The sequence below is a fragment of the Eutrigla gurnardus genome (genome assembly GCF_963514095.1).
Source record: "Eutrigla gurnardus genome assembly, chromosome: 11".
Lineage (NCBI taxonomy): Eukaryota > Metazoa > Chordata > Actinopteri > Perciformes > Triglidae > Eutrigla > Eutrigla gurnardus.
The window spans coordinates 12406977-12421085 of NC_139925.1; the positions used below are offsets into that span (position 1 = coordinate 12406977).

The 14109-nt window shown below is 41.2% G+C and overlaps 1 protein-coding gene across 1 annotated transcript in view; it reads left to right on the forward strand.

Moving 5' to 3' along the window:
- Positions 1 to 6868: 6868 nt before the first annotated feature.
- LOC311020946 (VPS10 domain-containing receptor SorCS3-like) overlaps positions 6869 to 14109 on the forward strand; it is a 38700-nt gene continuing 31459 nt past the window's right edge. Inside the window, exon 1 of the mRNA XM_084021228.1 lies at positions 6869 to 7720. Within this exon, the coding sequence (XP_083877354.1) occupies positions 6989 to 7720 (732 nt within the window). The 5' untranslated portion in view covers positions 6869 to 6988. The remainder of the gene's footprint in view (positions 7721 to 14109) is intronic.

Genomic DNA, 14109 nt, shown 5'->3' on the forward strand with positions numbered 1-14109 from the left:
ATTTATGTATATATATATATATATATTATTTTATTTTTTTAAAGCTTTTATTTCAAAATATTGTGCAACCTGGATTGTGTGGCTTAAGTGTTGATGGTGGGTGAGTTTATACGCATTTATACAATATTAATATTTACAATTGTTTATCATTTAACATGAGCGCAATGGCCATGGTTTCTATTGCTCACATTTATTCATTTGTACGTAAGTATGGCAAGTACAATAGGTCAAAGTTGGCTAAACTTGGCGTTTGACTGCTTATTTTTTTTTTACACTTTATTATTAACGAATATCTGACGTGTGGATTTGGAGTAGTTTTAAAGGTACTTTTACATGAGCGTTGAGTGTCAGACTAATTACATTCCCTGTTGAGTAGTTAGTAAAGTCACTTCCTTGGTTTTTGTATAATTGTTACTGATGATTGGAAATGATGCAGGCAACAAAATACAAAATAAAAAATAATTTTGCTACTAAACTCATCCTTTAAAAACCCCTGTATGTAGAATTTGAACATGTTGAACTTGTCCCCAAGAGGAAGGGTCCAATAACAAACAAACAAAAAGACATTTGGCACACACAAATGCTTGCTCCTTCCAGGATGGTCTCATTTACCGACAAACAAAAACATGCCATCAGAATGTTTTGAAAAATGGTACAATCATATAAATGTTCAGTAACATTGCCACACAACATGATCCAGGGTTTGCAGAATGGTAATATCTAGTTGGGGAATGCAATGAATCCACTGAGGCAGAGAAGATACAGTCGCTTGAGCATGGATATATGGTGGTGTATTTATTCTATTTTCAGTTTCATTTGTCCTCTCTTGCATATTGTCACGGTGGTGTGTATTCAGGTGTGTATTCAGTCCGAGCAAGTTTTCCATTTTTCAAAATTCTGCCCAGGGAGTACGCGTGTGCACATTTTCAGTACAATATATCTTCATATAGGCCCATGCATGTAACATATAGTGGCTTTGACGGATTGAAACCAAAATCATTTCTCACATCACGCCATGCTGGGCAGTGTAGATTTTTTGATTAACAGCTGTAATCGAACTTGAGCCCCATCTTTCTGAGCCATTTCCCCATGGCCGTCCAGAAAAAGAACCACGTTTGGATTTGGAGCTGTCTCAGACTTCAAAAGGCAACGGGATGGGAAAAAGAAGCGAGGAAGTGCAAGTGGAGGCACATAGACAGAGAGAGGGTGGGGTGTGGTGGTGGGAATGCACTTGAAAGAAAGACGGACGGACCAGGGAAGAGACAAAAGGGATAAAATGTGTGTATGTGTGTGTGTGTGTGTGGGAGGAAAGGGGCTGTTGTTGGTCACCGATTGCCAATAGAACCGGAAATCGAGGGAGCAGAGGACACGCCACCTTTGGATGAGTTCTAAAGTGCTCATATATTAAATAAAGAAATAAAAGTTACACGGGGTTTGCAGGAGTATCGACTCGCCTTTCAGTCTGCAAGGAAAGCCTAAAGGAATCCCAGAGAGTCTGAGTTAGCCCAAACAGTCACATGTGTGGGATATAATCCATAACGGGTAAGACGTTCCTTTCCTCTGGCTTCTCTCTTGTCAGCATAAAATATAACACGACAGTAAAGTATACAACCATTACTTGTTTATGATGTCGGAGCAGGGAAGATATTTTATCAGTTGTCATGCCAAACACGTCCTAGTTCCTTTTAATTTGCCATGTTATACTGCTATAAATCTGCCCCGGCATCATCCTAATGCTAATACGGAGAGAACGGATTTGGATGAACTTGTTGTCATGCTGGTTCTTCTTTTTTTTTTTTTTATCACTTATCAAATCTATTCCTGTTGTTGTTGTTTGCCGCTCGTTCCTACTGGAACTAACTTAAATAAGACTACTACTTGATTTTTTTAAGCATGCATGTATTCCTCCCACAATAATGTCTAAACAATATCTGCCAACATAAAAGATGTCCTAAAGCAAGAAACCAGTGAAGCGAGATTGTTGTCCATAAGATAGTATCTTACTGATACTGTTCCGGTGCTATCAGAGGTCACTTTGTAGATTCGGGGGAATGTTTTAAACTTAAAAATAAAGAAAATAAAAAAAGATTTTATTAACTGTAAATGAGCTGCACCAGTACAGTGTGCAGTACAGCTTGTTCTCATATAGGAACTGGCACCAGATGAGCAAGTAACCTTGTTACTTCTCACCACTTCCTTCTACTCTTCAATATACTGTAATGCAATTATGCATAAGTATAGCTTCATTTTCCACGGAAGGCCTCATTATACAAGTACGGCTTTAAAGATTTCTCTCTTCTTCGTCTGTCTGTCTGTCTGTCTGTCTGACATTAAAAATAGCCTCCATTCATGAGATGAAATCTAAACATGACTTTCTCCGGCATGAACGTCTCCCATGGGGGAGAGAATATAAAATCCCTGCCACAGTTCGTGGCATATGCTTACAACTGGGCAAAGGTTCAAAAGAGCTGAAATGTTCATTAACGCAAGTCAAACTGCCCTTCTGCCGGTATTTCCCTTTAAGAGACAGATCTGGCATTTTCAAAGTGGGTCAAAGAATTTCTGCTTGATAACAGATGGTGTTTGCTCGCCAGTGTCAACAAACAAACACGTTCATTAGGAATGAACAGAGCAACTTAATGATTGTGTTAATATATCTGGTGGTCCTGTTTGCTGGCCAGAGTGTGGTGACATATTGGAGCAAAAATGATTCAAAGACATTATTTGGAGGCAGATGCATTCATACACACACACACACACACACACACACACACACACACACACACACACACACACACACACACACACACATTATTTTATGTAATTGATGTCTTTTGAGGCTACTTGCCATCTTTGTTGTATACTGTTACCATGGTTACAGGTGTCATTCTTATCTATTATTACTCTTTAGGTCAATAGAAAAGGCACTGTTTACTTGTTCACACGCATGAAACAACGTTGGCTGTAGATATTTAATCCTGGAAAACACAAAGATAGCTGATTGTTATTGATGACTTCTGAATATGTTGGCAAGTGAAGGATGCATGCATATTATTGAATAAGACTTTGCATTGAAACAGAGAGGTAATTTGTACAATCGTCCGTATTTCATATTGGTTTTACGTTTTTCTTAGTTGACGAAAAATGTTCAAAAATCAAAATTGCGTTAACGTGTGAAGATTATTTTGCTGAACAAATCATGCAAATATAAACTTTTTGCCACAGAGTTTATTTTCTGCAATAGTCCATAGTCCAATGGAACAATCCCATTGGCTTTTTTTCAAGGGAACTAGTATGATGCTAACCTATTCCTGCAGCACTCTTTTTACTACACAGAAGTCATGGGGAGGTGTTTGGGTGGATGGCAGCATACAAAGCTCAGGACTTGGATTGTGTAGTCTGGAAAAGATCGTGGTTTATGTTAAATGTTAACAAAGTAAACACGTCAGGCATAATTGCTAATATAATATTCTATTGTAAGAGTGGAGATTGCTCTGTCAGGAAAACAAATGCAATACCTTGGCAGTGACAACTGTACTGATGTGCTCAGTTTTTGAGACTTCATTTTGAGCCAGATATGTTCATTTCCATAATTTTCTCATTATGTTGACAGATAAGCGTAATTTGGGTCGCATCATGATTCATACGAAAACCTTTTTGCTGTTGCTTAATTAGGTGTTTATATAAATGTGAATTCACGGAGACAGGATTGCATTGAGGAACATTCTGGGTTGTCATCATTTTGAATTCCTCCAAAGAATTTTGTACCATTTACCTAAAAACTGGTTAATGGTTTGGTAACTGTTGGCTTACAACCCGATCATTGTGATCCTTGTGTTTTCCCCTTGTGTTTCTCTGTGTTCCTGGATTAATTGACAATTGTCAAATGATGATAATCCAGGTTGTAGTAAACTGGAAATATCCTGTGAATAATATGGCTCATGTTTAAGAATATGTGTGAAGGAACAGAGAAAGTACAACTGACCCAGCACATATGAGGAAATCCTGCAAACTGCTACAATAGAGTCGTGTGTGAAAGGCGAGCCACTGCCGCTGTGGGAGATCAAGCGAATTGTACTAATATCTTCGACAGGCTCATCCCCGTGTTCGTCATGTACAGTGAACAGGCTCAAGAACAAAGACATCGAAGAGATAAAAGTAATCCAGCGATTCGCCAATGAGAAAATAGTTGTATTCTCAGTGACAGGGCCAGTTTATTGTAGTGGCAAACTGTCCTCAACTACTCCCACTGTGATTTTCAAATGCCTTTCTTTCATCTAGGCGATGGAGGAGGTACAATATAAGTGTTGCCATCTGCAATAAAAGAGAGTTTCCTCTTTTTTTTAATGGCATGGGCATAGCCGAGTGGAGTGTGCACCTTGCTGTTCATCTCCTGCATGCGGGTGTGAGCTGTCTGGGTGATGGCCATTATGGTTCCTGCTACTGCCTATGCGTCTGCTCCACCGGGATCACTGAAGTGTTGGAACTAACAAGCTTGGGATGCAGACAGCGGATGCACAAATGGGATTTTGTCCTGAGAGCTGTAGAGTTCGCTTCCCCGTCTTCAGTGGAAACAGAGAGGAGTGGTGCTGTTTGCAGGGATGAGTTATGCGCTACCAGAAAACGAGATGATTACATCTGATAATCTTGCTAATGATCTACACTGGGGAGGAGAGCACATGAAATTGAATGAGCTACACCGATGTACACAGATCTCTTTTTTTTCCCTCCTCTTTTTCTCTTTCACTGTGGTTCGACTTGAATCCGTTCAGATTTATGCAGAATGTGAGATGTTCGCCACCCAGAAAGATATGCAATATTCTTTGTCATACTTTAAGCGCATGCAGGATGTGCAGTAACACACGTTATAACTCTTCCACCCAGATATTTCTTCACATATAAACACATTTCTTTCTTTGATGCACACACACAAACGTGCCGAAATCCACACAATGCTCTCCCGGCCCAAGGTTAGTACTGATTAAAAGACGGCATCGTCGGCGGTAGAGGCTCCTCCCCCCTTCCCTGGCCTGTCACAGTGTGTTTGGGAACAACCCACTTCATTTTAGCAGCGTAATGGGTAAACAGAGTGTGATCAGTCCAATTACCCCGTCATTGCAGTGGTGTTCGGCTGGGGATGGCCTGGAGAGAGAGTGAGCTGTCTGGTGCGCTGCCGAGTTGTAACGCTAGCACCTGCTGCCCAGAGCCCTCACTTGTTTGAATCTCAATTTGTTTGTATGGATGTGCCAAAAAAAAAAAATGACCAAGAAGGGAGTCCTCTGTCGATGAGGACGGCAGTTCGGGCTCGTTCTTCGATTGTTGTTTTCGCCGCACTGATGGCACGTGCAAGATCAGAAGGTGCTGTTCTCAGCAATGAACTCATGTCAATGTCAGTCTTTCCACTGTCTTGTTTTGTGCTTAGTTCTCACTGTGCAGCTTTCAAGGACATCAAGTTTTCTCATCCCCCACATGAGAGCTTTTTTTACATCTCAGTAGAGGCATGATTTTGCAGCCAGGAGTTCATCCACAGAAAAGTAACAAGCTGCAGTCCTAAATACAAATTCTGAAAATGTATGTGATATCTGTTGTCCCGTTTTCACCATGATGCATCAAATGAAGAGTCATGAAGGGCAGTTGGCAGTAGTCCAGTTTTCACAGCTATATCTGAAAAAACTAACAGGAAAACGCGTCATCTTCATGGAATTGTGGAAGTTGGCACAAAGTATCTTCAGGTTCCCGGGCTGGTTTAACCTTCACAGAAAGGAGTAGTTGCTTTCACTTCATATATAACTGTCCTCACGCAACAGGGACAAATCTGGCAACATTCTCTGTCCTGTTCTTGTTTTCCAAAGCTGTGTTTGTCGCCCTTGAAGAGATGGAAATCCTTCTTTAGAACGTGCCTTCAGCAGCTGTCTGCTGAAGCAAACTTTTGATGTGTTTCCTCTCGTACGTTTTGTGAGTAAAATCCATTTTTTTTTAAATAAGAAGAATAACATACAATATACAATTAAATGTAACAACTGACAGAGAGCGTTGTCAGCAGGAAATAGGAATTGCCTTTCAGACTTCATTTGGCTCCACTAATTGAAACTAATACTTTCAAATAGCATATTGATTTGGAGAGAGCTCTTTTTTTTTCTCCTCAAAATGTGCACACTAAAAATGAATGTATAATAGAAAATGTGAATTGGAAGCTTCCTGCCTGTGTGGTACCAAAAGTTATGAAGATGACAGCAAACATTTCCTAGTGTGACTTCAAAGGTCCTCTTGTTTTCCTGGGTTGCTGTGCAGTAGAAAGCCTGAGGTGTATTATTAGTGGCCTAATTAAAAAAAAAAGTATTCGAGTGTCACCAGATATTCAGGCACAGTTGAAAACCCTGCACCTCTGCAGCTTTGCACATCAAAACGATATCACTACCAACGCCTGGCTCTTTGTCAAGAAGTCCAAATGAATTTGCCCAAAATGTTGCACGCTCTCTCACGCGCCTCAGCCCACGCACGCGCGTGCACACTCTTGACAGGTGAATCCGGAGTTGATTGATGCAAGTAAATTGTTTTTTCTTTCGTTTCAGATGCAAAAAAAAAAAAAAAAAAAAAATTGGCAGAGCGTGAACACAACACTGTTCTGCAAAAGCACCATTTACTTTTGCTGTCAACCTGCTCCGAGTCCATCAACTGCTGTTTTGGATAACTTTTATTGACATAAATAGCCTCCAAGACGTTAGTGAAATTTAAAAAAACGGAATGTGAGGAAAAATAAATTAGTGGAATAATGTCAAAAATGATTCCAGCATTTTAAAAGCCTTTCCTCCCCCTCCCCAAAAAAGCGTCCTCGTGAACAATGAGCTCCATTCGCTCCTGCAGTCACTCTCCGTCGGCGCGTTCGCCTGATGCGCAGCGCCTCCCCAACTGGTCCCTCACTTTGTCAAATTCCTGGACGTGAGCGGGTGTGCTGGATGGCTTGTTGCTCGTAAAGATGATCCCCTGAATGTTTCTTTTAAAAGTTGCTACGCCCGTTTCCCCCCGTCCGCTGGTAGACCGTCACTTTGGAAGAAACACAATGGGACTGTGGTCATTTTGGAGTTTTTCCCTCGTGGCTTTCGTATTGCTGTACCCCTTTCACCCCAAGTTTGTTGCTCAAGCGGAAATAAGTTCTCTCCGAGCAAGCGACAGATTTAATCGACTGGAGATAACAACGCTGGAGGCACGCGTCAACGTGGCCGATAGCGCAGAAGTTTTACGCGCTTTTGAATCGGAAACGGCCGGCAAAAACGGCAAGCAATTGGGGGATGAAACACAGAGTGGACTTGGAGACGAGGCGCCGATCGGCAGCGAAATGGCACCAAACTGTGCCAACCATCTCGAAATACCTGGTAAAAAGTGTGGTGGCGTTTCCGAGGACAACGGAGGGCGAGCTGCGGCGAATAAGGTGTTAGAAAACACATTTTCCACAAGAAAGAGGGCAAAAAGGAGCGTACGTCCAACACACGGCGAACATGTGGATAGGGGTGTGAGTGGGGAAGCTCAGTCGAGAGAGAGGTTCGTGGAGACCGTCCAAGGGGTTTCCAACTCCAGATCAGAGTACCGGCGTGCTGGGGAGGAAGCCAGAGGGTCGAACCAGAAGCAGAGTGAGCCGCACCTGGACACTTCGACTTTTGCTCTATCGGGAGACTCGGCGCACAACCAGGCGATGGTGCACTGGTCCGGACACAACAGCAGCGTGAGTTTCAGTTCTACAAAAACACATGATATCATAAAGAGATTTAGGTGTACACTCTGATGGCAAATTATTTATTTTTTTTATGTGAAATGTACATTTTCCCAAACGTTTTAAATACATTTACGGGCATATGGCACATTTTTACGCACAGTTTTTTTTAACGCGCGCGAGGCGAATTCCCACCTCCAAACTAATTATTTCAGTCCAAACACATTTGCATTTTCTCTCCTTACATGTATGATCACGTTGTTGTTGTTGTTGTTGCCTACATGTAGGCAGACTGCGCGCCTGTTTGCGTGGATACGACTGTGCACCTGCAGGGTTCCATCTCCCTTTTTCCCAAACGGAGTGGAATCGTTTATTCCAACAAAGTGTTGTCTCCTGAACCTCGAACCCCTTCAGGTGCATCGATGTGACACGGTGCTGTTTGAAGCTGTCGCCAGCAATCACAGCATGTTCATTATTTATGAAAATAATCAAGTATTGTCTCCCAGGAAGGCGCAGTAGCTACAACTAATAGGGACTGAGTCCAATCTGGCTCTTAATGTGACGCTGATGAGACACAGTGTGACCTTTTGGCAAATGAACCCTGCTTTCGTCGTTGACATTTGACTCACACTTTGTTGTTAGTTGTCTAATTGCCTGGATGAATACAGCATTGCAATGTGTGTGTGTCGTTGAAATGCCGCCAAGCTTCGCACTTCAAAACAGGTTGATGGGGACGTGTGGACTTAAACGGATGGCAAGACATTGCAGCAACAACCCAGATCATCATCCCCCATCCTCACACACACACACACACACACACACACACACGTGCACAGCATTTTACCATCACAAAGACAAAGCCCCGGAGATTGTATCTCTTCCTTTACATATACAGCGTGCATCATGTTTGCAAGCTCCAGCGTTTATCAGATGCAAAGATCTAACAACGATAAACAGCCTTGTTCAAAAGAAAAGGACCCACTCTGCCTTTTATTTTTTTTTACTGCAGGTAATTCAGATCACCCCAGTTTGCTGGGCAAAAGGGTGTGTGACAGTAACATTTATCGGGAACCACATTAGAGGATTTTTGTTCCCCAGAAACATTGTTAATATCCACACATTATCCCAAAAGAAGCACATATCTTTAACTGAATGGCTTGTTTAATTCAACCTCCTATTTTTGTCTAGATTTTCTGTTTGGAACATTAAAGGCATTACAGACTATGGCCACGTTGATGCATTGCTGTGCATGATCTCTATGGAAAACCCCCACAAATGCATCTGATTTGTAGACTGTATCGTGAAATATGTTGTTGGTAGGAGACGTCTTCACCAACGATGGCCTTTTGTACTGCAGGACACCGTTCACTGGATCATCACTGATGGGCTTGTCACAGCAGCCAGTCAACATCTGAGATTTATACAGTCTGAACCCCTGTGTGTGGTCCCAAAAGTGTGAGTGGAACTGCTGAGTTTAAATTGATGGCATTTTATGACTGGATGTTAGAGCTCAGGCTATATTAGATGTAAATGACTGATAATAAATCCAATCTAAAAGGGACATTTGAAGGAAAATTACTTAATTCCTGTGGTCTATCAAATATTCACTTCAAGACGTGCCTGTGACTTGCCTGTGATCCAGCCAAGATGTTAAATCTCACAGGGAGTAAAACGAGAAAGATGTAGAAGGTTATGGTGAAAGTGCCAGGGGGGAGGTGGGGGAGGGGGATCTTCACAGTTCAGATTTGATCAAAAACCTCATCGTGTAAAACCTCAAATCTGTCCACAAATCTCCTCCCAACTCTTTTTTTTGGATTTATTCTGTGATTGTCTGAGACATCAAAAGCCTCGAGTCATAGCGTTCTGGTTTCTGGCTTTAAGAGAGATAGCATTGATTGGACTCGACCATGGGAATAAAACATATACGGCATGAATTCCCCTTCAAATTTGTGCTTCTTAACTACATGTAGTATTGATCGACTGCATGTTTCTCACTTCTTGTGCCCCAGAATGTCAATGGGGATGGAGGTATAAACATTCACGATTTATAACGATGTGGACCATAACTATGAGCTAACATAGAAATTAAACCAATTAAAAATACTGATAAATACGCTCGGCAAGGGATGTATTTTATAGTAAAAATCAAAGTCTCAGTCTTTTTCGCCTCACATGAGTGTTCAAGCTGTGATACTCTGTTGGTTATCTTTTGAAGCAGCCTTTGCAGCACATCCTACACTCAAGGGATGCAGAGTCCCCCCCTGCTACCCCTGAAGGCAAAAGTCTTGGTGTGCAAGCCAGCTGATGATCAGTGAGTTATTGGCAGCCAAGTGATTTTTAGGCTCCCGATTGACCATTTTTGCAAGCTCCTCACAGACAGCTGACCAAACTGGGACACTGTGTTGAAGATGAAGGCAGTTAACGAGCGTCTTTATTGACATCACGCCCCCCCTGAGCTCCTGCTGCAGAAATGGTTCTACACGTTGGGTGTAAATAAGGTCTGCCTACCGTGGCCTTCATTAGTCTGCTCTTAGTAACCCGCTCTGGAAGGAGCTGGACATTAACGAGGCCAGCTGTTCTCCTTGGCTTGGGAGTCGATCTCCATTTTTTTTCTTTCTTCTAATGTTTTGTCAGAGGTGGCAAGAGTCAAAACAATCTGTCAGCCCCGTAACATCTCTTTATCTTTTTTCTGCTGCGACTGACTGGGAATCAGACAGGCCTCCTGGGTCGCCGCCGTTCGCATGCTTAATCAGAACGAAGCAGTTATTGTTGCACATAATCTCCACGGTATAAATAGACAATAAAAAAGAGGAAATGGCACGGCCCTGGGGGACACTTGTGTTTAAAACTGGTTCATTAGATAGACAGCCATTCCATTTAACATGCCAGAGCTGGTTGCATAAAAACTTCTTGATCCATAAAATCAAATGGAATGGGTTCCCAATTCACAGAGGCATTTGACCAGAGTTTGTGGGTGTTACGGGATGATGAAAAGTACATTAAAAGGCTGCCTCTGAGGTGTTGGATGCAACACAGAGGGGAAAAGTTTAAATGTGGTTTTGTACCACGGATAATTCCCCCATATTTTTGATGCACAAACTGCATTTTTTCTGTTTTTGCAATTATCGTTTGGGGTAAACGTCCCTTTTAAATTAGCCAAAGTCACATGATGTTCAGTCAAAGAGGGCCGAGATGTGAAGTTGTGAAACATTTAATTCATGCATTTTTAATTTTCCTCTGGCCCGTCTGTTGCAAGCTGAGGGGAGTTGACGTGTGACGACCTTTCAGTACAAATTCTTTTCCTTATGTGATATAATATTCTGCATCACCGTAGCATTTGTAAGATTTTTGATTTGCTTTTTTTTTTTTTTTTACTAATTATGGATTTGAAAGTGGTAGCCAAAGAAAAGAATAAAAACAAAGGTGATTCTTTTCTACTAGCCATTTATGTCCTCTACTTGCTTGCCCCGCAGGATGTCAGCACCATAAGTCTGTTCATTAATCCAGCCCGTCTCAGGCCTTTAGGGGGGCACTGTTCACTGAGGTGATTGTAAGATGCTGATAGAAACGGTAGCAATCCTTGATAAGAGATAGACTGATGGTGACAACAGGAAAAGCAATTCCTCAGGTGCCTGACTGGGCAATTTTTAAACATTTTCCCAGACAAATACAACATTTCCGATTGGTTTTCTTTTTCAGTTTCATTTTGTGGCACACAGGATACAATTTTCACCCTCTTTGTAGAAATAATTCAGTGAAATCCCAGTTTTTACTCCTCAAATGACATGAATGTGCCCTTTTTTTCATGAATCATTTGTGCTCAGGGACAGTAATGCATCACATCACCATAGGCTTTCGGCACTTCCTCAGCACTTAGACTGTAGTTTTGGCTCACAAAGTGCATTTTAAACAGCAAATATAGTGGCTTGCCACCAGTATGTTAAGGCACGCTGTCGTTGCTTGATTCCTATCTGCCTCTCTCTCACTCTCAGTATCTCTCTCTCTCTCTCTCTCTCTCTCTCTCTCTCTCTCTCTCTCTCTGTCAGTATCTCTCTCTCTCATTTTAATCAAAGTGACAAATCGGGTGCAGAATCCTATTTGACAGGTTTGCATGTGATTAATTAGTTTAATAACTGTCGCTGTGTGGTAGACACATACTATAGCTGTGATTAGGTTATAAAAACAAATTTATTCATTTTCTGATTGGGAAAATCAGAAAATTCATATTCAAATCGGGTGATGACCTCTTTATTAATCATCACAGAGATCGAGTTAACGCAAACCGTAGCACTTTATGAAAGTACATTTTTATGCCTAAAGGTCACGGACTGATTTTGTTCTGTTCTCTAGTTTCCTTATTCCCAATATCAGGTGAACTAAGTTGGTAACAATATGCCTCAAGGCTTGCAGGGCCTTGAAGTAGCATTTTGACAACGTAGCATTTACTATCATGTTAAAAGATGACGGGGATTGCTCCCGTGGCAGTCGGCTTAAATAATGGTTTGACTTGGCAGTTCACAGTGACAGGAACGCATTAGTTGCAGGAGGAAATATATTTTTCCTATCCAGTGGGATAGAAAAGACCCAACCTAAGCACTGCACACACACACACACACACACACACACACACACACACACACACACACACACACACACACACACACAGAGAGAGAGAGCAATCAATGGAGATGATGGAAAACTTCCAAACACAAAATGACACATTTAGAAAAAAACGGCATACTCACTCAATGGGTGTCCTGGAACGAATCCCCTGAAATGAGTGGCTCTTTTTGCTGCGAACAAAAACAAAATCTCCAAAAATTGAGTTAGTGTCAAGATCGGAAACTATATGAATGGGCAAAACAATGTGGACAGAATTATGGCAGTAATTCAGGGATAATGACAAAGTATTCATCAGCAGAGGAGAGACTTGTCAAAAACTACACATCATTTACTTGAGCTGATTGTATTGGAGCGGATGTGAATTGTCATTGACAAGAATGTCATGAGACTGTAAATTATTTAAACAACTAAGAATTGTATTTGAAATAATAACTGAATGTATTCTGTGCTTTTCTACTTGGCACACACTTCCCTGTACTCTTTCTCTTTCCTTCAATGCCCAAATAGCCACATCGATTGATGTTGTAGTTGGTTGTCCTTTGGATAACTTTCCTCACCCAATGTCTCTTTCTGATGGGGAGATATTCTGGAGTAATTTTGGAAAGTGTACCTGGCATACTGCAGCTGTGTGTAAATAACAGAACAAAAGAATACTGGGTGTGACAAATACAGATCAGCCAGCTGCAATTATCGTGTTAGAAATAATTATGTAAAAAAGAATTCAAGCTTTAAATGTAATAACTTTGTTTTTGTGACCAAATCCACAACCCAAAAACAAACAAACAAAAAGCTCAAAATGTCACATTACACGCAATTCAGGTTAAGGAGGATCTGTGTAAAAACCAGCTAACCAAAACAGCAAATATTGACTTGACCCACATTATCAACCCAGTCTCCAACACATTATGATTATATGCGATTAATTTGCTACAGCAAATACATTTTGAATATGATAAGGTGCAAAATGTTTCCTGATAAAGTCTTCAGTTAGTTTTCCTACAATACCAATCAAAGCAAGATTTTTAATTGTTATATTCTTGCACTAGAAACACTAAATGGTGGTTTTGGTTCATTAGAGTCACTAGACGCTTGATGTATATCATTTTTACTTCTTAAACATTAATGGAAATATTGTGTTTCCTAACTAAAGTGATTCTGTTGCTTAATTTCACCACATGTGGGAGTAAGGATGTGAACCCTGCTTTCAGATAACATTAGATAACACATGAAAAGGTCATCACTTCTGTGAACAGACCATCACAAAGCTTTGACTTTGTTACCAAAGTTTCAGCCATGTGTAATGAACAATCATAATACCTGGGGAGGAGAAGGGGCCAATTCACTGGACTGGGTCTTCAACATTTTATCAGGGGAGACCACCCAAATGATACACAATGCCCCAGTTTGCTGGAAAAACACCCAGTTTATCATTTCTGATGCCCTTTAACTTAACTTAGGGTGACTTCAATTCAGTCCAAGAATATCACACTTTGTTGCATGGCAAAGACGTCCCCACTCCACCTGGCAGCATTTATGTTTCCCTGCTAAATGTGACTGGAAAAACAAATAGGCGGCATACAAACTTAACTTTCAGGATAAGTGGAAACTCAAATCTGAAAGTTGACTTGACCTTAAAGAGCAGGCACTCACCGCTACACATTATGAAAAATGCAAAACCAATGTTGGGGGTGGGAGACAAAGCAGGGATTTGTGGGACACATTTAGCTCATGATCTCAGTCTCACAGCAATTGTTTTGCAGTAAAGGGGTTCTTTTTAG